The 26,163-nt window shown below is 42.9% G+C and overlaps 1 protein-coding gene across 4 annotated transcripts in view; it reads right to left on the bottom strand.

The window, feature by feature from the left end:
- Positions 1-402: 402 nt before the first annotated feature.
- PAG1 (phosphoprotein membrane anchor with glycosphingolipid microdomains 1) overlaps positions 403-26,163 on the bottom strand; it is a 168,010-nt gene continuing 142,249 nt past the window's right edge. For all 4 annotated transcript variants that reach the window (XM_021089174.2, XM_021089173.2, XM_085022081.1 and 1 more), the window contains 5 exons: positions 25,916-25,967; positions 24,266-24,362; positions 20,489-21,093; positions 15,206-15,265; positions 403-8,850 (listed from right to left, as the gene is read on the bottom strand). In XM_021089174.2, coding sequence (XP_020944833.2) covers positions 8,482-8,850; positions 15,206-15,265; positions 20,489-21,093; positions 24,266-24,362; positions 25,916-25,967 — 1,183 coding nt within the window. In that variant the 3' untranslated portion in view covers positions 403-8,481. The remainder of the gene's footprint in view (positions 8,851-15,205; positions 15,266-20,488; positions 21,094-24,265; positions 24,363-25,915; positions 25,968-26,163) is intronic.

Genomic DNA, 26,163 nt, shown 5'->3' with positions numbered 1-26,163 from the left:
TCATCGGACACAGACTTCTTCCTGCAAGGTGGCAAGTTCAGTGTTAACCCCAAACCCTGGTGATGCACTAAAGGCATATAAATTAGCCATTCTCTCTCTCTCTTTCTTTTTTCAGCTTTTTAGGGCTGCACTCAAGGCACATGGAGGTTCCCAGGCTAGGGGTTGAATCAGAGTTACAGCTGCTGGCCTACGCCAGAGCCACAGCAACACGGGATCCGAGCAGTGTCTGCAACCTACAAGGGAATGTCGGTTGGATCCTTAACCCATTGAGTGAGTCCAGGGATCGAACCTGCAACCTCATGGTTAGTAGTGGGATTTGGATTCGTTTCCCCTGCGCCACAATGGGAACTCCCAAACTAGCCATTCTTGATCTTCCCAAATACCAAAGGCGTTTTAACAAGCTTTTATAGAAAACTGACCTTTATTACAATTAAAAAAGAACAAAGACAATTTGATAAGTGCCTTTAATTACAAGGTACCTGCTATTTACATGTAATTATACTTTTATATACAGCTTGAATAAAGTTCATTACATGTAAACTATAAGATATGACAAGTTAAACTTCAGCCTTTCGGGAACATTCAGAATAGAAATACTATGAGCAGAAAAACACAGAAAACAAATATCTGTTTCAGTTCCTTAGGTACCATTACTGGATCAATGATCAAGATCTGGCCACAGAAGAGAATCATAAATATGCCTCAAATTGAAACTTAATCTTAACATGACTAACCATATTGCTATTATTTAAACCCTAAACATAATTAATAATTGGATCATTAAAAACAACACAATTTTAATTGTTATAGCACCTTTCTTCCAGAGTTCAAAGCATTTGTATTTATAGTATCTCATTTGTCCCCATAACATCCCTATGAGGTAGGCAGTGGTTGGTATCATTATCCCCATTTTGTATATGGAGAAACTGAGGCACAGAGTAGTTAATCATTTGTTCAAGGTCGCACAGTAAATTCAATGCTGGAACTGGGACCACGGAGCCAGGAGCCTGTCTTCAAAACCAATGCTTCTCTTTAAACTGTCTCCTCTGAGAATTTAATTCAGTACCTCAATTCACATTTCTAAGAAGTAAAAAGTGTGCTTTTTGTTCCCCCATAAAAATTGTGGAAATACTCTAGGTGAGAAATAAACATTCTGGGCCAGATGGTAGACTGATGCTATGTTTGTCTAGAAAGAGTGCATGGAAGTCTTTTGTTGGTTTTGTGTTTTCGTTATGCAGCGTTTCTTTCCCCAGTTTAAAAAAAAGTTAGAAGGAAACATATTTGAAAGGATGCCTCTAGTTACCTACAGATTTTGCCTGGAGTAGCTATACTATGCTATCCATGAACAAGATTTGTTCCTGAGTTCACCAAGAAGAAAATACCTAAACAATAATTTAGAGATAATTTTTCTCAATCTTATACATGTTTACAGAGTGTTCCTTAAGAGACAGACTCAGGGTGCTAGGAAGCGTGTTGGAATAAAACGTTTTCCAGAGTCACACATGCAGGGGCGGGAAATCTTAGTTCAAATTTTACTTCTAATCCCTGCCTTGATTGCCCCCTACCCCAATCAGCGACATAGTTGGTACTCAGAAAAAAAAAAAAAATTTTTTTTCAAAGTGTCAAAATATGAGACATTACAGAACTCTCTCCAGCGCTTGTTGACTTGGATGTAAGATTCAACTTTCTCAAGTTTTTCGAGCTTTTCTGCAAGAAGGGAGCACTGCTAAACGTCCTGCCAGTTTTCCAGGATGTGAGCAGGCAGCCACCAAGGGGCCCACAGGAATTAAGTTTCTAGTGAGGCTCCAGGAAAAACAAGAGAAGCTCCTATTTAAAAGGATAGAGGAGTTCCCATCGTGGCTCAGCGGTAACGAACCCAACGAGTATCCATGAGGATGCAGGTTCGACCCCTGGCCTTGCTCAGTGGGTTAAGGATCTGGCATTGCTGTAAGCTTCGGCACAGGCTGAAGACACAGCTCGGATCCTGTGTTGCCGTAATTGCAGCTGTGGCAGGCAGGCAGGCAGCTGTAGCTCCAATTTGATCCCTAGCCTGGGAACTCTTCTCTATGCCACAGGTGGGGCCCTAAAAAGCAAAAAAAGATGTGGAAAAAACAAGCAAGCTTACTGGATGGGCCATGATCATCCTGTCAGGTTCACTTATGGGTTCTACCTGAAAAACACACGAAAAACTTGTCAAAGGAATGTTCAGAGCACAATGCACGCCTTTGGTTTCAGTCTCTTCGCCTAAGGAAAGGCACTGCTGTCTTTCAGGGAAGCCTTTGCTTCCTCAATGGGGAGCTAAAATTACATTTCTTTTTCTCCTGAAACTTAAAAAAAAGAAAAGGAAAGAGTCTGTTGACACTCATGGTTTCCCACTTCTTGAGTTAAAAAACAAAATAAAACCAGATATGACAACAAGATGGTTCCTAACCCGCTGAGCCACAATGGGAACGCCCTCAACAGAATTTTTTACAAGTTCTTTTCCATGGCCCCTTCGTGCCAACCAGGCTCATGAAAGATATAAGGAAGAGTGTACATGGTTTAACAAATTTCATGACAAATAACCCTCGGCATCTGCTTCTGCGGGTGGATCTATCCTTATCTAGGCTGCTTGTGATGCTGAAAAATGTCAGCTGGCCAGAACTGTTTGCATGCGGGTGGTGGGGATTGGTTCTGGGCTGCCAGGCAGGGTCTGAGCTACCAAGAGGGTAATTTGGATTGGAAAGGAGGAAATAGAACATCCTAAGAGTAGCAGACTCAGAGGGGCTGGGGTGGCGCTATGAGAAGTGACAGTGGTTAAAAAATTCCCAGTACTGAAAACCACTTTCCTGCTCCTCTGTGAACTGGACAAGTTGACCAACACAAAGGCCTTTTGAGACAATGAATCAGAGTGATGCCAACTGTCATGAATTATTTTTGAGTATTTTTGAGTAAGAGGAGTACTTTGAAACTGATTGGGACTCCCTAACATATAACATATCACTTTTGGGGGAAAGTATTTTTATGGGGAAAAAAGTGCACGCACAATGAAATGCAAATTCCTATTCATTCATTTATATTTCCAACTTTCCCTGAAAACATGAGGCATGTTGATACACTGCAATATTTAAAAGGTAACATCAAGACATTTTCCTGTTGCCAGTTTAACATACAGAAATATGAAGAATGACAATTACCAACCTCTATAATTCATTACACAAGGTGATCTGAGACGGAGCACAATACAGTTTTCAAAAACACCTACAGTTTATAAGTGGGGAGCAAGAAAAATTAAAAATCTAATTGCCTTGAGAGAAATATATTATCAAATTGAATACTTCAAATGCCTTTTTCAAAAGCAAAAATTGTATGTCTCATTTCATCTGGCATTAAGAAAACCTTAACTACAACTTACTGGTTAAAGAAAAGAAGAACCTGAAAAAAACAACAAAATACTTCATAAATATCAGAGACTGGATGTAAACACAACTTTAAAATGAGCCATAGAGAAGAAAAAAGAATGTTTGTTCTCTTCTGGACCATGATTTTATTTAATTTACTTTGGTAATTCCAGATGAAGATTCCAATTTAGCACAGTTTCTGCACGGATCTCTTCAAGTCAAATACTTTTCTAAGTGTGTACAACTTGTCTAACGACACTGTCAGGTATAATGTATTGAAGAAAAGGTACAATACAGAGCAAGAAAATACTAGCATAGGACAAGACATTTAGACTTCACTGCAAATAAAGCCATATTTGATAGTAGAGACGCATGTTCCTATTTTCACATCAGTCATTTATTAACACCAAACATTACACTTTAACTTTTCCCAGTGACACAGTACAGTACGCCTGTCAAGATTTCCAGGAAATAACCATCCATACCTACTGTGCTTCCAGCTGCCAAAGCGAAGCTGGCTGGGGTACCAGAAATCAACACTTTCAAAAGAATGGCTTTACTAGACCACACGGACTCATATTAACCATTACCAGGAACACTGAAAAAAAAATGGCATTTACTCATTTACAAAATCCTAAGTCAGTCTTGAACTCAAGCTCTGAGATTCTATAGTCCCTTCACTTCCCCATCAGAGAAGCTCTACTTCATGCCATTCTCTACAGCTGCCTGTTAAATTCTGTGCTAAAATCTCATGGTTTCTAAAGAAAGTGAAATAAGATGTCCCCATGTGAGCTTCTGCTTCTGCCACCTGGTGGTGGTTGTGGTGGGGTCACCTCACCATGGTGCCATCCTGGCTCATGTGGCTTTTGTCGATTTCTGCCAAATCTCTTCTCAAACACCTGTCTGAGGAGGACACCTATTTTCACTTCATTCTGTCAGATGGGACATGTAGGGAGTTGCATGACTAAAACTATTCAAATACACCACCGTTTTTCTGCTAAGAGAATGATGTACATAATTAAAAATTTGAATTCATTAATTTGAAAGATTAAATGAGGTCAGCTTAAAGTTTTCCTGTAATTACCAAATAAAAATGATTAAAGAACCATTTCTTCTGTTCTGCTTTTATGACAACAGTCATAACACTAGCAGAATAAACATTCAAAATACATAACAGGATGTATCCTAAGTACCAGAGCAACTTCATATATATATGTATGTATAGATATGCATGTGCATATATATACGTGTGTGTATGTATTTTGTGTATCTACCTATATACACACACTACACACACACACATGATATAGTTACTGGTAAAAGTAAGTAAATGCTCTAATTTGAAAATTGAAATCAAATACAAAAAATAGATTGAGTGACATGCTGATGTTAAGTTTTGGTTCTTTGTGTTGACTACCTATTGCTAATTTAGCACTCAATCAGAATTAACTCTTGGATTTCAAAGGCAGATAAATCAATAATTAGCCTTTTTTCCCCACAAAGGAGAGTGGTACCTTCACAAGCTTAAATAGACCTAATGATGTCATTTATCATTTAGTGCAGGGCAGGAAAAAAAAAGTTTGCAGCAAACATATCTGCAAAAACACCTTTCTTCTAGAATTCAGAATTTCCTTAAATATTTCACATAAAACAGGTTATACTTTACTGCTGATATTTGAGAAACAGTAAAAGCAGCATAAAAAAATTCTTCAAAACTTTCAAAATGTCTGAATAAAAACAAAGATCCTGCCTTTAGGCAAGATGGCTTCTAACTCTGATCTATGACAGAAAAAATTGGGAGTTCCCATCGTGGCACTGCGGAAACGAATCCGACTAGGAACCATGAGGCTGCGGGTTCAATTTCTGGCCTCGCTCAGTGGGTTAAGGATCCGGCATTGCCTCGAGCTGTGGTGTAGACTGCAGACATGGCTTGGATCTGGCATTGCTGTGGCTCTGGTGTAGGCCGGCAGCTACAGCTCCGATTCGACCCCCTAGCCTGGGAACCTCCATGTGCCTTGGGTGCAGCCCTAAAAAGACAAAAAGACAAAAAAAAAAAAAAAAATTCTAAATCTTTTTATCTTTTTGCATAATTTCACATAATCTAGGTATTATAGTTGAATGAATATCTAATATGGATGTCAAAGCTGAATTTTAAAGATACAGTAAACTTTTTTTTGATAATTAGTTTTCATACATTTAAACTGTATAGCATTTAATTCAAGATGAAATTTTTTTTAAAAGAAGCCATAGGCTTCCAAATCAAAGATTCTAGCACTTTCAACAAATAAAGTAAAAAGGGATGGAATTCATGAAATACTGCACTATAGAGTCAAAACTGTGACGCTACATCAGTAAATATATTTAAGTAAGGTACCCAATGGTCGAAAGAGCAGAGCCCTATCCCAACCCTCATGGACTTTTAGGATTTTTTTCCTAGAGGTCTTTTATTGATCAATCGATTGATTGATTGATGTCCATGCCTGTGACAGGTGGAAGTTCCCGGGCCAGGGATGGAACCGGAGCCACAGTAGTGACAACCCTCGATCCTTAACCACTAGGCAACCAGGCAACTCCCTAGAATTCCTTTCGACACTTTATGTCACAACTTAGTGCAGCTTCTCAAATCAAGAGAGAGATTTCATTGCATACTTCATTGGCCATATGGCACAGCCTTTTATTTCAAAATTTCTGGGGGGATTCTGATAATGAAACTTCAAGATAACATGACCTAAAAAAAGCTTTCTGCTCTAGAAATGGTCTTGCCTTTTAGAGATCATACCCACTTTCTGGCAATAAATAAGACATCATGAAATACAACTTTTGAGCAGTCAGGTATTCACAAAGGACACAACTGCAGCATTCACAAGTAAGTGGGCACTGTGACATGGCTGTCACCCGGTACTAAAGCAACCCCAGGACGTTGAGATTGTTGGGTTAGATTCAGTCACACTAAACAGTGAGAATCATCTGGCAAAACAGTGCTTACGAAAGATGTGAATTTCGAGAGCGTGGGGCTTGCACCTTCTTGATAAACTCCCTCCCCATCCAAGGTTATTCTGCCAGGAGCTTCTCATCAAAGATGATTGTGCTTTCTGCACATGAGTCTTCACAGGAAAGACCAGGCTGATTGAAAAATAACCACAACCAATCAACTGACCCCAACCGAGCTATTTTACAATTTCTGAAACGTATTACAGAGCAGTCACAAAATCAAGCCCATGAATGCAAGGGATGGAAAAAACATGCCAGGGAACTGGTCCCTACAATTTTCAAGATGCTTCATTGTCTCAATTGCATTCTTTGTCAAAATAAATGAAAACAGCAAGATTATTCAATCTGAAAAGTCACAGATGTCACAGGGGTATAGAGTAATTGCCTCTTTTTGTTTTTTCTTTAGCAGTGAAGGAAAAGCTCCTTTTCTGAAGCCCACACGGCATAATAGCACTTCAAGCAGGTTCCTTTGGAAATCAAAAGTGAACAAGTTTCCCAATGTTGGCTTTAGAAAATCTAAAGAGATGATTCAATTCAAACCAGGCTGAGCTCTTAATCTGAGTGATTTCAGCCACGAATTTTTGTAAAATGAAGGGAAAGAAAAAATTCCCAATAGGCAATTTACATTTGCAAGCACTGGGCTGCAGAATTCATCATCTTTTTCTTAAAAATGTGGCTCAAACTTAATGGAATTATAATACCTTCATGAGGTTAAACATTCACAGTCAGCCCTAGTCATCCCTGTTCCTCTTTCCATTTTTACTGTTTCAAACATTTCAATATTGCCCACCACAAACCACTGAAAATCATCATTTATGTTTATTCCACTTATTTCTTCAGGGAGCCAGACGATTTTGACCAGGAGGCTCCAAGTACCATTTGAAAAACTGAGTCTTTAAAAACTTTCCATGTTTTAAACACTTGGTAAGAAAAAAGGTAACAGCCACTTGAAATTATCCAGCTTATGTGCTTTATGGTGTCTTTTCAAAATGACAATATAAATCATTGTACATAAAAATCAAAGTAGTTAATATACATTTTTATCTGGCACTTTCTAGAAATTAGGCGTTAAACATAAAATACCTTATAAATTTATGTAAGAAAAATAAATGTTTATATTTTAATCTCAGATAGATTACCTTAGGGTAGCAGTTCCTTTAGGAAATTCCACTCCGTTTTGGTGTGGCAGCAGAGATCATCAGAAGTACACATTCAAGTCCAAAGCCCTGGGGAGATGGATGCAGTGGCTGCCAGCCAAATGTGTGGTCTGTGTCCCAAGATAGAGATTAAGGCTCTCTGTTTTGGAGCAGTGAGCTCTGGGCTAAAACAAGTACAGAAGTACCATAGTATTCACTGAAAATACTGAAAAGGCTCTGAAGGCTTTCAAATACAGGGGGACCAAAACATTTTGACTATAAAAATAAAATAAAGCATCTAAAAATGACTTCAAGTACTCTGGGAGAGGCTGCACACGTGGAGTGCCAAAATCAGAAGGAATGAAGCGCGAAGGAACTCAAGCGGTGTCCCCCCCATCGCAGCCCCCAGCCGCTGGGCTCTGATTCCCAGCTGCAGCCCTTTGAGGGGGGCGGGGAGCTGACAAACCACAACCGCAGTTTCTCACCACTGTCAAACACCTGTGCTGAAGGCCAAGGCCCAGCCTTGCGGGAGAACATCCTTGGAGAGAACCATTATAAATCAGATTTCCAGGGGGGGAAAAAGCCATTCATTTTACCATTAGGAGCAGAGAGCCAAAAGGGAACCCCAGCTCCGGAGAATGGCAGTGTTTCAGGGAGGTGAGCTGTGGTTTGTGATGAGAGCCCTTCTTCCGCACTGCAAAGCTTCCTTCATGAACAGGGCGAGGCTGCTGACAGCTGAGATCCTTCCAGAAGGAGCGGGGGGCGGGAAGGGCAGTGTGCTGGGGTGTGCCAGGGCCTGGCAGCAGGGTATGTACCTTCACTGTTCCCCAAACTGACAAGCAGCTCTGGAGTCTCCAATCGTTTCCGTTTCCTAAAGCAGCATATAAGGAGTGGCTGACGTCGCTTCTTTTCTGCAGTGGCACTGTCCCCGACAGCTGGTCCTACGCTGGCTGAGCCACCCTCCAGTCTGGCTGCTAGAGCCTGGTGATGTCCCGGCTTTGCTGCAAGTCCCCGATGCTCTCGTAGTCATTCTCCTTTGGGCAAAGGCTGCGGTGACTGCTGGTCTCCGGGGCGGCCTTTTCTTCCTCTCTGTTAAGAGTCTGTATTGCTTCATAATCCGGCTCCGGCTCCTCGCTGGGCCTCCCTGCTGCTGGGAGTGTGCTGACGCTGTTTGGGGTTTTCTCAAAGTCTTTAACTGTAGCATAGAGGTCGTTACAGGAGGAGGGTGACCTCTGAGCAGCCACTTGGATGGAGGTGTAGGTGGATTCTGGTGCTTTAAGTGACTGTCCCGATTTGTTCCCTGACTGTCCTTGTTTATTTACTGATGAGTACATGGCTGAGATCTGGAAAAAAAAAAAAAAAAAACAGGTGGGAAGTGATAAAGAAGCTTCAAGCTTGATTTCTCCCTCCCCCTCCCCGCCCCCTTTTTAATGACAAACTAGAGTCTTAAGCATTATTGGGGGGGGGGGAAATGTGTGAGTGTGTGTGTCCCTTTAAGATTTTTTTTCTTTTTAGGTTTTTTTTTTTTTTTTTTTTCCTATTAGGGCTGCATCCGAAGCATATGGAAGTTCCCAGGCTAGGGGTCTAATCGGAGCTGTCGCTTGCTGGCCTATGCCACAGCCACAGCAACGCCAGATCTGAAACCTACACCACAGCTCACAGCAACACACTAGATCTTTAACACACTGAGCAGGGCCAGGGATTGAACCTGAGTCCTCATGGATACTAGTTGGGTTCATTACCGCTGAGCCACAATGGGAACTCTAAGATTTTTTTTCTGATTACTCCTAGGCTTTATTGAGTTCTTACTGAAATTTAACACATGTGAGGTTCAGGTGTACAGGAGGCTGGTCTGATACACATACTGTGAAGTACTGTGCAATGATTACCACAAGAAGGTTAGTTAACTCCATTACTGCAATTATCTTTTTTTTTTTTTTTTTTTTTTGGTGCGTGGTAATAAGAACATTTAAACTTTATTTTCTTAACAACTTTCAAGTACAGGCAGTTCCCTCAGTGGCTCAGTGGTAATGAACCCAACTAGTTTCCATGAGGACTCAAGTTTGATCCCTAGCCCTGCTCAGCAGGTTAAGGTTCCAGCATTGCCATGAGCTGTGGTGTAGGTCACAGATATACTCAGATCCCATGTTGCTGTTGTCGTGGTGTAGGCCAGCAGCTGCAACTCCGATTTGACCCCTAGCCTGGGAACTTTCATATGCCATGAGTGCAGCCCTAAAAAGACAAAAAACAAAAACAAAATAAAACCTTTCAAGTATATAATACAATCTTATCAATTCCAGTCACCATGTTGTACATTATATATAGAACTTATAGAAGTTTGACCCTTTTTGACCAGCATTTTCCCATTTCTTCTACTCCCCAGACTGCGGCAACCACCATTCTGGTCTATTTCTATGCATTTGGCTTATTTATTTATTTTCACTAAATTTTGTTGAGTTTGGCTTTTTTAGATTCCACATAAATACGAAAACATCCAGTATTTGTCTTTTTCTGTCTGACTTATTTCAATAGTGTCCTTAAGGTCCACCCATGTTGCTGCAAATGGCAGGATTTTTCTTTTTCATGGCTGAATAATATTCCATTAATTATGTATACCTATGTATGTGTGCATGTGTACAAAAATTACATTTTCTTTATTACTCCATTATTGTAATTACATTGTATCCATTCATTAATGGACACAATGACTTGGCTATTGTGAATAGTGCTGCAATGAACATGGGTTACAGTTACCTCTTCCAGATAGTGATTTCATTTCCTTCAAATATATACCCAGAAGTTGGTCCTTCATTATTTGTCCTAATCCTGAAGTACAAAACTAAAGAACAATTACATGTGCTATCTACAACTTGGCAATTAGCATCATTCCATGAAAATCAGATTCCCTCCAGGTCTGCTGAGGGATCTGAGGAGAGCAGGTAGAGTAGGCAGCTCAAGCCCCCCAGGCACCTGACCAGCAGCATCAGGTTTTTGTTTTTTTCTTTTGCTGTTCAACAGAAACTGAAGAAACACTGTAAATCAACCATACTTTAATCATAAAAAAAGAATGATATTTTACCAAAAAGGGTAGAAAACATATACTAGACTAGTGATTTTCAATAGTGGGGGTTCAAACCAGCAGCGGCAGGATCTGGAAATCTATTTGCAAGGCAAATTCTGGTGTCCCACCCCAGAACCACAGAATCACACACTCTGGGGGTGGGACTCACAAGGGCTGATTCTGATGTCCAATGAAGTGTGAGAAACTCTGAACTAGATGATTTGATACACTTTTCCTGTATCACAATGGTTCAAAAGAGTAGTTCCTGGATTCCGGTTGCCAGTATACATACATCTGTCAGAGAATCATTTTCTACTGCTCTACTACTTTTAAAAAAATTTCACTGCATACTGTTGGTTAAATAGACATTCACAAGCAAGGCTAAATGTTTTTCATTGGGACCCCTCCTTCCTGAGGGAAGAGAAGGCTGTTTTCCAAGCACACCTACCTACTCAGTCTCCCTAATAAATCTCATATAGCACTCATATCGGGAGAGATTTTATTTTCTTTGGTAATAAAAATAAATGGACTGAGACTCTGAGGGGATACTGTTTTATTGTTAGAAATCATGGTTGGAAGGAAGTAAAAATATCCTTCGTTACCTGTATTTATCTTTGCCGTAGCCATTGGTTTATTCCAACACCCAGGAAATAAGTGAACATACTTGCTGACAGATGCTTGGCTTTGCAAGTGCAGAGACTGTCCTGCTCTCACACGTTTCACATACTGCGGAGGAAGCTTCCAGCTGGCCTCCGAAGCTTCTTAAGTCACGCCTGATGCATGTTAACTGGTCATTTGCATGAGAACTTTTCACTACAGGCTGGTGGCTCAGATTTGCCAGGCCTTCACCAGCCAAAGGTTTCCAGTCAGAGAAATAATTTTTGGGAAACTCTTGCCCTGTTGATCAGACCATTTTCATGACTATCAAATTAACCTTCTCACCTTAGAGGTTTTCCATGAAAAAATGACCTTCAAAATGAAGAATGAGAATTTCTTTCAATTTAGGACTAATAATAATAATAATAAAAAAAACCCTCCACTTTTCATAGTGAGATGAAAACATATGGAAAGTTTTATTTAAAAGGTGGTTCAAGCCAAAAATGTGGACAGATTATAAAAGGGTAAGTCATGGATGACTGTGAGAGGGTAGCCAGCATCTCATTTTTATTCCTACTTTCAGGGGTAACATCAAAGACGACAAACACACCTTTACCTACGAGGGAAACAAGAGTGGGTCCCTCTCTACCGTTTCTGGTTTCTGTTTCTCTTCTCTACTTTCCTCCCCATGGTTTCTGCTATTAATGCCTCCTACTTGTTGGGTCTCTTGGCATTTACAGCCTTTTTAATTTTATTTATTAATTTTTCTTTTTCTTTTTTTGGCCACCCCATGGCATTTGAAGTTTCCGGGCTAGGGATCAGATTCAAGCCACAGTTGTAGCAATGTCAGATCCTTAACCCACTGTGCCAGGCCTGGAAGCGAACCTGGGTGCCAGCATTCTAGAGATGCCACCGATCCGGCTGTGCCACAGCAGGAACTCCTATTTTATTTTATTTTACTTTGTTTTTTTTTTTTTTAAATTACAGGCTCTTTCTTTAACTTGCAACTTAACATTACCTCTGGACACGAACCGAATGTGCAGAGGGTGTCTTTGTAAATTTTAACTCTAATCGTTTTTCAAGTCTTCTGATATTCCTTTTAAATATTTGTCTTCTACGACTATTATTTTTATTCTGAAATAGGTTTCTCTTCAAGCCTCTTTGCCATTTAATTTTCCAATTTTTCTTTTTTTTTCATTTTTTAAAAGTTTTATTGAAGAGTTGATTTACAATGTGAAAATTTCTGCTGTATAACAAAGTGATTCAGTTATACACATACACACATCCATTTTTTCTCAGATTCTTTTCCCACATAGTTTATCACAAAATACTGGGTAGGGTTCTCTGTGTTATATGGCAGGTCCCCATTGGCCAGTCATTCCATATACCTCCTGTACATACGCCAATTTTTCTCCTTAAAATCTTCATTATTATTCAGTCTTAAGTTGTTACTAGGTGCTCATAAATTACTCCCTTTTCCTCATTTCCTTTCTTTTTGTAATCAACCATTTCCCCATCATTTTATTAAATTGGGATAATAGTACTTAAAATTCAGGTCTCATTTTTAGTCTGGACTGTATACTGTTACATTACATGAATATAAAAATAAACAATTTCCATATTCATTCTTCCTAAATCTTCTTAAAATGAGTATGTGGGAATCACCGTTCTTTATTCTGTGTTAAGCATTCATCAGTATAACCTGGCCCTGTTTTTTAAAAGCCACAAACAAATGTAAGGTAAGAGAAAAAGTAATTTAAAATTTTACATAGTCTGGATTGATTTTAAAGGATTAGCTTCTAGGTCTCTTAAATTCTATTTTCTTTCTCAAATGGGATGGCTCTGCTACAGTGAAAAATGCTGGTGGGGGCAAAGGAGCTGCCACGGGCCCCGGTGGGAGGGCTCTGCCTTAGTCTCCAGAGGGGCGGCCACAATGCAGGTGGAAAAGGGTGCGGGGTGTGGGTGGGGTGATGCAGGAAAGTTACTTTACTTTTTTATTTATTTTTTTGTCTTTTGTCTTTTTAGAGCCGCACACATAGCATATGGAAGTTCCCAGGCTAGGGGTCCAATCAGAGCCACAGCTGTGGACCACAGACACAACAACTGGGATCCAAGCCACATCTATGACCTACACAACAGCTCACGGCAACACTGGATCCTTAACCCACTGAGCGAGGCCAGGGATCAAACCTGCGTCCTCATGGATACTAGTTGGGTTCGTTAACCGCTGAGCCATGACAAGAACTCCAGGAAAGTTATTTTAAACATAGAATTGAAGGGACTGGTTACTGACTATCTGAGGACAGTGAGAAAAATGGGGTGTTAAGGATGACCCCAGGGTTTTGACTTGTGCCACCAGGTGGAGAGATGGCAGGTCCATCTCTTGGAGCTGGCAATAGGAAGAGGGTAGGGCAACATTACCTAAGAAAAGCACCTTGGACTTTCGATGTGGGCTGAAAGTCTAGCTTTTTTTTTTTTAATTCAAAAAAATTTTTTTTTTGTCTTTTTAGGGCCGCATCCATGGCATATGGAAGTTCCCAGGACAGGGGTTGAATCAGAGCTGTAGCCATTGGCCTACGCCACAGTCACAGCAATGCCGGCTCCAAGCCACTGTCTGTGACCTACACCACAGCTCATGGCAACGCCAGATGCTTAACCCACCGAGCGAGGCCAGGGATTGAACCCGCATCCTCATGGATACTAGTCATGTCCGTCACTGCTGAGCCATGACAGGAACTCCCTCCAGCCTCATATTTAATATTGCAAATACTATATAAGAAGCGATGTTCCTGCATATGTACATTGCTTCTGCACCTGTGCAAATTCTACTATGCGAGGCATGCCAGAAAGCGGTTATATGCAGCTGGATACACTAAGGTGTTTGGCTTTCTCTGAGCCTAGCTTGACATCGTAACATAAATAAGTGGCTTTTACAATTGTATTTTTTTATTTTTATTTTTTTAAATTTTTTCGTCTTTTTAGGGCTGCACCTGCAGCATATGGAAGTTCCGAGGCTAGGGGTCCAATCGGGCTTTTTCATTTTTAACGCTTCACTGAAAGTTTAACCAGCCATCTTTAGCCCAGGAGAATATATCATCCTTTCTTGCTGGTGGCCATGTCTTACCCTACTTCCAGTCTGGAAGTGTACTTCCTAAAGTTTCCTGCTCAATGTCTTCCAAATTTCCTAAAGCTTTTCTCCCAGACTAAAGCAAATTCTCTACACCCACCTACTCCAATCTTCTGCATTTCCCAACCCACTATTAACTTTCGTCTAAACAGGGACTTTCTCACTGATTAAAGTTCCCATACTTACATTTCTCTTTTCCTATTCCTCTTTTCTCCCCTTCCCCTTCTGTTTTTGTCTGCTCTATTCTTTATTATAGGAGCTATCTGGTTATTTAAAAAGTAACAGGAGTTCTCATTGTGGCTCACCGGAAACAAATCTGACTAGGAACCATGAGGTTGCAGGTTCGATCCCTGGCCTTGCTCAGTGGGTTAAGGATCTGGCATTGCCGTGAGCTGTGGTTTAGGTAGCAGACGTGGCTTGGATCCTCTGTTGCTGTGGTTGGAGCGTAGGCTGGCAGCTATAGGTCCAATTAGACCCCTAGCCTGGGAACCTCCATATGCTGCGGGTACGGCCCTAAAAAGAAAAAAAAAAAAAAAAAAAAAGCAACAAAACTCATGATATCCCTTATACGTGGAACATAATATAAAGTACAAATGAACCTATCTACAGAAAAGAAACAAACTCATGGACTTGGAGAACAGACTTGTGTTTGCTGAGGGGGAGGGAGTAGGATGGACTGGGAGTCTGGGGTGAGTAGATGCAAACTTGCATTTGGCATGGATAAGCAATGAGATCTTGCTGTACAGCACAGGGAACTATATCCAATCACTTGTAATGGACCATGATGGAGGATAATGTGAGAAAAAGAATGAATATATATTATAAGTGGGTCACTTTGTTGTACAGCAGAAACCGACATAATATTGTAAACCAAGTATAATAAAAAATAAAAATAAAAAGTAACAAAACTCACCTCTTCTTCTGTGAGAGTTGGGTCTTCTTCCCGGGATTTGTATGACAACGAACTAAATCTCTGTTAGAACAAACATACACCAAGAGAAGGGAAGTGGAAGTCAATAATCCAACTTTTTTGTGCATATGCTTTGATGCATCTATCTACAAAAACATTTTCAAATGATTTTTTAGGGAAGATACTATTTTCTGTAAAGAAATTATGTAAAGCATCTGAGGAATAGACACAAACCCAGTAGTATTATACTTAGAACAATTTCTTCTAATTTTACATCTGAATCTGTACCTACTAATAAACCAAATAACTATGCAGACTACTTTTTCAATTACTAATTGTCACTGAAGGATTGACCATCAGTAAAAAATTGGTAATTAAAAAACAATGTCTTTATCAAATACTTGAATTCTATGTTTCTACAATTTGTATGAGTCAGGAAGACGCTTATTTTTTTTGGCTTTTTAGGGCCAGACTAGAGGCATATGGAGGTTCCCAGGCTAGAGGTCTAATTAGAGCTACAGTTGCTAGCCTGCACCACAGCCACAGCAATGCAGGATCCAAGCCAAGTCTGTAACCTACATCACAGCTCATGGCAACACCAGATCCTTAACCCACTGAGTGAGGCCAGGGATGGAACCTGCAACCTCATAGTTCCTAGTGGTATTTATTTCTGCTGTTCCATGACAGGAGCTCCAACAAGCTTTTTTTTTTTTTCATCTTAAGACCACACCTGTGGCACATGGAAGTTCCCAAACTAGGAGTCAGAGCTGCAGCTGCTGGCCTACACCACAGCCACAGCCATGCTGGATCTGAGCCTGCATCTGTGACAGCTTGTGGCAACACTGGATCCTAACCCACTGAGTGAGGCCAGGGATAAAACCTGCATCCTCACAGAATCAACGCTGGGTCCTTAACCCACTGAGCCACAATGGGAACCCCATCTGAAAGATTCTCAAATCATCTGGAAACTTTTCCCAGCTAATGGAGACGTCAACTCGCATTCTGTGGCTTGCTCCCTGCCTCATTTCTCAATGAGTTTGGCTCCTGGTTCACTGATTCTCTCTTTAACACATCTCTTGCCTGCATTCTTGCTGACTCAACAAACACAAACACATATCCTTCTAAATTCTTTTCCCTGATCCTTGACGGCCCTGCACTGATCTTGTCCTGCAGCAGATGGAGGTTCCCAGGCTAGGGGTTGAATCGGAGCTACAGCTGCCAGCCTACACCACAGCCACAGAAATGCTGGATCTGAGCCACATCTATGACCTACACCACAGCTCATGGCAATACCGTATCTTTAACCCACTGAGCGAGGCCAGGGATCAAACCTGCCACCTCCTGGTTCCTAGTCGGATTCGTTAACCTCTGCGCCACGACGGGAACTCTACCACACACTTTTTTCAACATCTCGCTTCTCCTGGGCATCCTTCCCTTCTGCCCTCTCAAGTTCAAACTCCTTAGTCCACTATCACTGTCATACTAAATACTTCACCCTCTTCCTCGTCATGGGTGAACTCAGGCCTCAGGTGAGTCTGTCGTGTGGCTTTGAATGGTCCTACACTTGCTAGCACACCCGGTCCCCAATCTCCTGGCTACGGACTTTGCATCATTTCCTCTCTCCCCAAACCTCCAACACTTCCCTGCCCATCCTCATCCTTAGCTGAGGACCTAGAGAAAACTGAAGGAATCAAAAGAAGTTTCTATAAACTTCTACCCGCCCCCCCACCCGATGTCTGCATTCTCGAATCTTCCTTCCTGCCTCTTGCCACAGATGAACTTCCCACGCTTCTCTTTAAGAGGACCCCTTCCTCCTTGTGAACTAGATTATGACTGTCACATTCACTCATAAATTTAAGCTCCAGCAACTCTCCCTATTTTTTCTACATCATCGGCTTCCCCTTCTCTATGGAGTCACCCCCATCAAAAACACATTATTTCTCTGATTCTAAAAACCAAACCAAACCAAACCAAACCAACCCACCCTTCTTTCAGTTCCATCAATTCCCTCATTCTTTTATAGTGAAACTTCTTAGAACAGTTGTCTAAGGAGTTCCTGTCGTGGCGCAGTGGTTAATGAATTCCGACTAGGAACCATGAGGTTATGGGTTAATCCCTAGCCTCACTCAGTGGGTTAAGCATCTGGCATTGCTGTGAGCTGTGGTGTAGGTCGCAGAGGTGGCTCAGATCTGGCATTGCTGTGGCTGTGGTGTAGGCCGGCGGCTACAGCTCCAATTAGACCCCTAGCCTGGGAACCTCCAATATGCCACAGGTGCGGCCCTAGACAAGACAAAAAGACAAAAAAAAAAAAAAAAAACCCCAAAACCTCCCAAAAAAACAGTTGTCTAAAAAAGTCACTCAAATAATTTTCCTCTTCCCATACTCTCTCTAAATCCATTTCAGTCTGGCTTCTGCCTCCTGCACTTCAAAGAAATTTATCATGTCAAGGACACCGATGTCCACCACGTGATGACCTCTCCTGACCCAGGTGCTGCAGAGGTCACTGCTTCTTCCCTGAACATTTGCCCCCTGGATTCCAGGACACTGTGCTTTCCCATTTTTCTGTCCTATTTTCATCTCTTCTGCTGGCTCCTTTTCTTTCCTGGACCTGTGTCCTTGGAAATCTTGTAGTTGCCATTCACACTCCCTTAGGTGGTGACCTCATCCCATGACAGCTTTAAAAACAAATCTCTGCTGCTGACTTCCAAATGTACAAAAAGCCCAGCCCGGGCTTTTCCTCGTGAACCTGCTCCTCCATCTGGCTGTTCTCTAATATCTCTTTTTGGACCACTAATATCTATCGCAGACCAAGTACGTCCAGCTCTCACCACCGCCCACATGTTCTCCCAAATTTTCTTTGCCTACAGCCCTTTCTTTCTACTTTGGTTAATGGCAACTCCATCCTTCCAGAGGCTCAGGGGCTCAGGCCCCTCTCGGACTCATCTCTGTTTCCCTTTTTTTTTTTTTTTTTCTTTGTCATTTTTCTAGGGCTACACCCGTGGCATATGGAGGTTCCCAAGCTAGGGGTCTAATCAGAGCTGTAGCTTAGCTGCCGGCCTTCACCAGGGCCACAGCAACTCGGGATCCGAGCTATGTCTTTGACCTACACCACAGCTCATGGCAACACTGGATCCTTAACCCACTGAGCAAGGCCAGGGATCGAACCCGAAACCTCCTGGTTCCTAGTAGGATTCGTTAACCACTGAGCCACTATGGGAACTCCCCAGTTTCCCTTTTCTTTCATCCACATCTGGCCCATCGACAAGTCTCCCATCACTTCCACTGCTTCTTCCTGGTCCAAGCCACATCATCTTTTGTCTTGCTTGTTAGACAACTGGTCTCCTTACTTCCATTCTTCACAGCGGAATTTCATCTCGGTCAGAGGGGTCCTTTCCAAAGCCAGCTTAAGCCATTCTTCTGCTCAAGGCTTTCTAGTGACCCCATGCTTTGAAGATCATAAGCCAAAGCTGTACAGAGTTGGGCCTCTGTTACCTTTCTTCCTACACCTCTTACCATTCTCTCCCCTCTCCAGCCACACCTGGCCCCTTCCTCTGCCCTGGAGAGACTGCACACTCTGGCCTCAGGGCCCTCACCTGGCCATTCCCTCTTCTCCCCTCTAAAAGTGTACAACTCACCCTCTCACCTCCTTTCCCATTTGCTCAGTGCCCCTTCACAGCCAGGCATACCCTGACCACACTATTCACAATTTTACTGCCACCCAATTTTCCCAATTCCCCGATTCTGTTTTATTTTTTCCTTTAAACTTTAAAGCCTTCTAAGATACCATATACTTTTCTTATGTACACCTCCCTTTATGCTTCTATCTCCTCACTAAAATGTCAGCTCCATGGGGACAGACATTTTTGTTCATTTACACGTTTTGTTCACTAGTGTATTCCTGGCACCTAGATGGTGCGGCTTATAGTAGGTGTTCATTAAAATCTTTTTGCAAATGAATGCATGAATATTAAACATTTCAAGTTTTCCAAATCACTTAAAACTAGAATGGTGTATAAGGAGATGATGGATTATTCATCCTTGTATTACTATAGAAAGGTAATTTGGTTCCCAGGTGGATATTTCCAGTTTTTAGTGTGACACCTGGAGAACTGCTTACTTAACAATGATCGGACAATTGACTCCCTTATCTTTCAAATGCTTGTAAATAAAAAAGCTTTAACTGCTTTAGGTAGCATAAACTTCACATTAGTTTTATTATCTTTGGTTATACAAAGGGCAACAAATTAGAGTGCATTTTTGCACTTTTTGAATACATTCATAAACACTTTTATTGGTGCTCTCAATGGATGACTTCATGGATACTGGGAACAGCTGAAATGCATTCGGAGAATAAGGAATGACTTCTTGGTATAACCTATATAACCGCTGCCAAGGTTCACCTTTCGATCATAAACTCCAGAAGTTTTTCGAGGCTACTATAGACTGACTAGCCCCGACGTGCCCTTCCTACCAAACTCTGAGAAGAGAGAACCCTGTTTTTTTCTGTGCAGAGAATGGGAATTAGGTATTAGTTGCCCAAAGAAGATGGAGCCTAGTTTAAATCCCAAGGAAATGTTGAGGAAATGCTGACAGCTGGAGATGTGAATTCCAAGCCACTCAGTAGCTCTCATGTGAGCTTATCAGACACACACAGAGAAGGCTATTATTACATTTAAGATGATTAGTTATTAATACATTAGTAATACATCAATTAATGTTTTATTAAAACACTTTAATACATATTATAACTGTGTTGCATATCTACACTTAAGAGTTACAGGTTGTTTAGAAACTGTTACAAAATAAAATCTCTTACTTGATTCATATAAAGGTCTATACATAATAGGATACAGCCGGAGGGGACCAGCTCACTGGTCCCCTCCGTCTGTTCCTGTGCTCTGATTTCTGGGACTTGGGGGAGGAGAGAGAGATCACCCCATTTCTGGCTGGCAACAGGTGGGAGAGGCTAAATGGGCAGCCAAGAGTCACGTCTATTTCTTGGTCTTCACAAGGAGGAAAATAATACTTGGCCCCAATTGGACATGATGCAAAAACTGGAAAATACCCAAGGCAGGTGCCAAGAGAGAAATATTTTGTAAACATGAGTTGTCAGTATTTTATGACTCAGAGGAGGGGAAAAAAGTCAAACACAGCTTATACTAAAACAGCTTTCACCATTCAACACGACGGTGCTAGCGGATATTTCTTAGAACAGTGTGCAAATAAAAGCCCGAAGTTTAGCTAGATCCCCAACTGTGGTAAATGCCCCGAAAACAAGAAGCCCACCTTGTTGGTTTCACCGGTTCCCTGCGCGGCGCTTTCTTCGCTGGCCTCACCCTCCGCCTTCTCCTGCGGGTTTTCATTTTCATCCAGAAGTTTCACGGGGACAGGCGGTGGGGCCTCCTCTTCTGGATCACAGGAGTTTCCAAGAATGCTCTCTGCATTAGCACTCTGTCGACACTTTTTGTTTCTGTCCACGGAGGCATATTCGGCAAAGTCTGTTTTGCTGTCGCCCTGAGGCCCCGGAAGCTCTTTCAAAGCGGAAGCCGACTTTGACCTGCTGCTGTGGCCTCGACCCGGGGGAGCGGCTGCCGCCACCTCCTTAATTTCCTTCACGGTTTCATACAAGCAGTCCTCTACCATATTTTCTTGGGAGGAACTATCCTTGAGCACTTCGTACGGCCCTTCCATCCCTGGACCTTGGTCCCCGTCGGCACTTCTCCCGTTGAGCATCGTGTCCACCGCGCTCTCGGGAGGGATTCTGGGAAGCTCCCGGCTCTGATGACACTTGGGCTTCCCTGTGCTGTCTTGGGAGTCCAGCAGATCCGAAGCCGAGGTTTGGACTTCCTCGTAATGTTGCATACAGGTCATCGTGCTGTCTTCTGAAAGAACTGAGGCAGAGTGCGAGTATTAAAAGTGGAAAAAGACGATTCCTCACATTATTAGTGAAGCAAGTAATGTCAAGTGAGGGGAAATCAAGGGACTTGTTTTGTATTTGACTTGAGGCAGCAAATATTGTATGTTTTGATTGTTGGTTAATATTCCTTTTTTGTTTTGCTTTTTAGGGCCACACCCATGGCATATGGATGTTCCCAAGCTAGGGGTCCAAGTGGAGCTGCAGCTGCCACCAGCCTATTGCTACAGCCACAGCAATGCCAAATCCAAGCGGAATCTGCGACCTTAAACCACAGCTTGCAGCAACATGGAATCCTTAACCACTGAGCAATGCAAGATCCAAGCTGCGTCTGCGACCTACACCACAGCTCACGGCAACGCCAGATCCTTAACCCACTGAGTGAGGCCAGGGATCAAACCCGCATCCTCATGGATACTCGTCGGGTTTTGGATTCATTTCCACTGCGCCACAATGGAAACTCCAAGTCCCAACCACTTTTCCACTCCCCAGTTTCTGGAGCACTTTCACCTGGGGTAGCAGATCCTCCTCTCACCTCCATTTACTGACAAGGAAGCTGTGGGACACTCAGGATTGATACTGAGGTCTTCAGAGGCCAGTGCCCATTCTCCTCCACTGTGACACAGATGCCTAAACCCGGAGGGCAGAAGTCCACTCCCTCCCCCTCTGACATCATAAGTATTTAGGACACGGTGGAGGGAGGGTGGTAACTTCCGACGGTTGAGGGGTCATTATCATTTTTCCCAGTTACTCCTCAGGACACTATTTCTATTCTCCCCACCAAAGAAAAGTCTTTTTTCTTTTTTAGGGCCAGAGATGAGCACTTTATTCATTCATTTAGTTCTTTATGGAAAAATATAGTGGTACCTACGATGTGTTAGACACTGTTCTAGACTCCAGGGTCTTAGAGAATCCCAGTCTAGTCAGCAAAAACAAGTAGATTAAAAACCATTAAGCTAGGAGTTCCCGTCGTGGCTCAGTGGTTAACGAATCCGATTAGGAACAATGAGGCTGCGGGTTCGATCCCTGGCCTTGCTTAGTGGGTTAAGGATCTGGCGTTTGCCATGAGCTGTGGTGTAGGTTGCAGACACAGCTCAGATCCCGTGTTTGCTGTGGCTCTGGCGTAGGCCGGTGGCTACAGCTCCAATTCGACCCCTAGCCTGGGCACCTCCATATGCCACAGAAGCGGCCCAAGAAAATGGCAAAAAGACAAAAAAAAACAAAAAACAAAAAAAAACCCCATTAAGCTATAGGGAGTTCCCTGGTGGTCTAGTGGTTAGGACTCTGTGCTTTCACCACTGCAGCCCAGGTTCAGTCCCTGGTCTGGGAATTGAGATCCCACATCAAGTCAGTGCACACTATGGCCAAAAAAACCCTGTAATTTATAAACACACACACACACACACAAATACTGTATATAATGTATAAGGACTATTATATTATATAAAGAATACATAAATATATAATATATGAACATGCCTATATAAATGTTTAATATTAAAATTATTTAAATATACATTTACACTTACCTACAGTTATACATAAAGAATATAGAGCGTAGGAGTTCCCATTGTGGCTCGGATCCTGAGTTGGTGTGGCTGTGGTGTAGGCTGGCAGCTGTAGCTCTGATTCGACCTCTAGCCTGGGGACTTCCATAGGCCGTGGGTGTGGCCCTCAAAAGCTAAAGTAAAATAAAATATAAAATAAAATAAAATAAAATATAAAATAAAATAAGTAGTCAGGACTTTGGTCAGCTAGAGCATCTGGTGCATGAAGCAGGCAGTGTGCAGAGTGGTCCCTGGCTATGCCCAGGACTCAGATGGGGGTTCAAACAACACATCCTCAGCATGCTGACCATAAGATCATAGGAAAATTATTAACCTCTCCGAGCCAGGCAGAACGATGGTCCCCACAGGCGTCCACATCCTAACCCCTGAATTCGGAGAGTGAGTTTCTTCATGTGGCAAGAGAAGAATTAAGGATATAGATGAACTGTCAGCTGATCTTAACCGAGGGGTAGTCTGGGTCATCCAGGTGGCCCTAGTGAAATTATTGTGTCCTTGTAAGTCAAAAGTCGGAGGCAAGAGAGTTGGAAAAAGATTTGAAGATGGAAGGAAAGGCCAGGACCAAGGAATGCAGTGGTTCTAGAAGCTGAACAGGCAAGGAGCTGGACTCTTCCCTCCAGCCTTGGGGAAGAAATGCAGCCCTGCTGAGACTTTGCTTTTAGCCCAGGGAGACCCAGTTCAGACTTGGACCTCCAGAGCTATAAGTTAATAAGTCCATGTTGTTCTAAGGCACGAAGTTTGTGGTAATTTGTTGCAGCAGCGCAATTTCAGTTGCCTTGCCTGTATATCATGGAGAATAATCCCTATCTTCCAATGCAGTAGTACTGTTAGTAACAGTCATCTTATAGGTTAAATAATAGTGATCTTATAGGGTAGTTGTTAGCATAAATGAATTAGTACACTTACAGATCTTAGAGCAATGGCACACAAAAATCAATGAATATATATTAAATTTTTCATCCAATGAGATTATTTTTGCTAAAACTGGTAGTAATACTAAAAGTGAGGAAGACCACATTTCCTAGCTGTTTTGTTTTGTTTTGCTTTTTAAGGCCACAATAGCGGCATATTGGAGGTTCCCAGGCTAGGGGTCCAATCAGAGCTGCAGCCGCCAGTCTATGCCACAGCCACAGCAACGGGGGATCTGAGCCACATCTGTGACCTACCCCCCAGCTCACGGCAATGCCAGAACCTTAACCTGCTGAGAGGGATCAGCGATCGAACCCGAAACCTCATGGTTCCTAGTCAGATCCGTTCCTGCTGCGCCACAATGGGAACGCCTATATTTCCTAGTTTTTTGAGCTACATTTTCCTTTTTCTTTTTACAGCTGCACCTGCGGCACATGGAAGTTCCCAGGCTAGGGGTCAAATTGGAGCTGCAGTTGCCGGACTACATCACAGCTACAGCAACACGGGATCCTTAACCCAGTGAACACGGCCAGGGATGGAACCCACATTCTCAAAGACACTACGTCAGGTTCTTAGCTGAGCCACAGTAGGAACTCTGAGCTACATTTTCTGAAATCGAGTCCTTTCTGAGGTGATAAGGCCTGTCTAGAAAGCTGGTATTCTTGCGGAACTTACTGTCACCGTTGGTGAGGGCCCCATTCTGCTCGCTGCTGGCAGGCGCATCTGTGGCCAGGCTGGTGACTGAACGGCTGAACATCTCCTTGTCAGAAGGCTGCGAAAACAAAAATGCCAACAGAATCAGACTATGTGGCAGAAGGGAACAGCCATGGCTTTTTCTTTTTTTCCTTTTTTTTTTTTTTTTTTTCTTTTTTTTGCTTTTTAGGGCTGCAGGTGCGGCATATGGAGGTTTCCAGGCTAGGGGTGAAATTGGAGCTGCAGCTGCCGGGCTATGCCACAGCCACAGCAATGCGGCATCCAAGCTGCATCTGTGACCTACACCACAGCTCACGGCAACACCTGATCCCTGACCCACTAAGCGAGGCCAGGGATGGAACCCACATCCTCACGGAGCCTAGCTAGATTCGTTTCCACTGTGCCACAATGGTTACTCCCGCTTAGATTTAAATTAAGAGAAATGAAATAACCTCAAGTTCCTTAGCTGTACTAGTCACATACTACGTGCTCAATAGCCCCATGGGGACAGTGGTTGCCGGATCTCCTCCAGCTACAGAACACGTCCATCCTGGTAGAAGGTTCTGTTGGACAGGGCTGTTCTGTCTTCTTTTTGTCTTTTTAGGGCCGCACCTGCGGCATATGGAAGTTCCCAGATTAGGGGTCAAATCAGAGGTACAGCTGCCAGCCTACACCACAGCCACAGCAATGCAAGATCCGAGCCGCGTCTGCAACCTACACCACAGCTCAGGGCAATGCTGAAATCTTAACCCACTAAGCAAGGCCAGGGATCTAACCCGCATCCTCATGGATCCTAGTTGGGTTCATTACCACTGAGCCATGGCGGGAACTCCTAGGGCTGTCCTAAAATTTTAAAGGTCTTGAGAATCTTCCAAAGCCACCATCCAATGTCATGGGTTGACTTGTACCCTCCCCCAATTTCTATCCGTAAGTCCTGGCCCCCCAAACCTTAGAATTGACCTTATTTGGAAATAGGATCGTTGCAGATGAGACTGGTGAAGGTGAGGCTCTTTTTTTGTGAGGCTCCAAGGGGAACTCAGAGAGGGAATACATGCAGAAGGGGAAGATGGTATGAAGAGTGACACGGAGAAAGCCATGTGAGAGTGAACACAGAAACCCAGCATCGCTGGAACTGCCAGCTGACCACTAGAAGCTAGGAGAGTGGCCCAGAAAGGATTTGCCATGGTAGCTCTCAGGAGGAACCCCGGCCACCACCCTGATCTCAAATTTCTAGCCTCCAGAAATGTGAGGTGATACATTTCTTACTTAAGCCACTCAGTTTGTGGTCCTTTGTTACTACAGCCCTGGCCGACTAACACACTCAGGCTGGAGCTGGGCAGAGGCAAACCAGAACATCCCTGTGGTAGGCTGGAGGCATTTGAAGATCTTTCCAGAAGGGGCACAAGTGCATATGTTTCAGAAATTCCTAAAAACCTGGCCAATGGCACAGGCCTCTAGCCACGGTGAATATAAACCTACAGAAGGAGGACACAGCCCAGGCAGACAGTTAACTCCAGCTGAGTTCCTTTCCTGGTTTCCTTCAGGTCCTAAGCCTGTAGGGATGGGCCGAGGTAAGTGGCCGATGCTTTAAAACACACACACACAGAGGCAGACATGCACACATGGGCTCACCACATTCATCAGATTCTCGTGGTCCCCGCTGTGCTGTCTTGGCTTCTTTTCTCTGAAACAGAAAAGGAAACGTCGCTGGGACATCCTCCTTGCCATCTGAGATCAAACATATGCTCCCCTTTCTGATCCGAACTTTTATCAACATTTAAATCTCCCTTTTAAGAACCCAGTTTATTTTGCCAAGGAAGCCGAAGCCAGACAATTTTCGCTGCCCCTCCTCTGCAGGCAGCGGGTTGGAGGGGGAGGGG

The sequence above is a fragment of the Sus scrofa genome, chromosome 4 (assembly GCF_054392235.1).
Source record: "Sus scrofa isolate SSC_HxYL_T2T_F1_AM1 chromosome 4, Sscrofa_HxYL_maternal_Yorkshire_Landrace_v2.0, whole genome shotgun sequence".
Lineage (NCBI taxonomy): Eukaryota > Metazoa > Chordata > Mammalia > Artiodactyla > Suidae > Sus > Sus scrofa.
The sequence above is the reverse complement of the archived record's forward strand: the minus strand, read 5'-3'. Positions and strand labels throughout refer to the sequence as shown.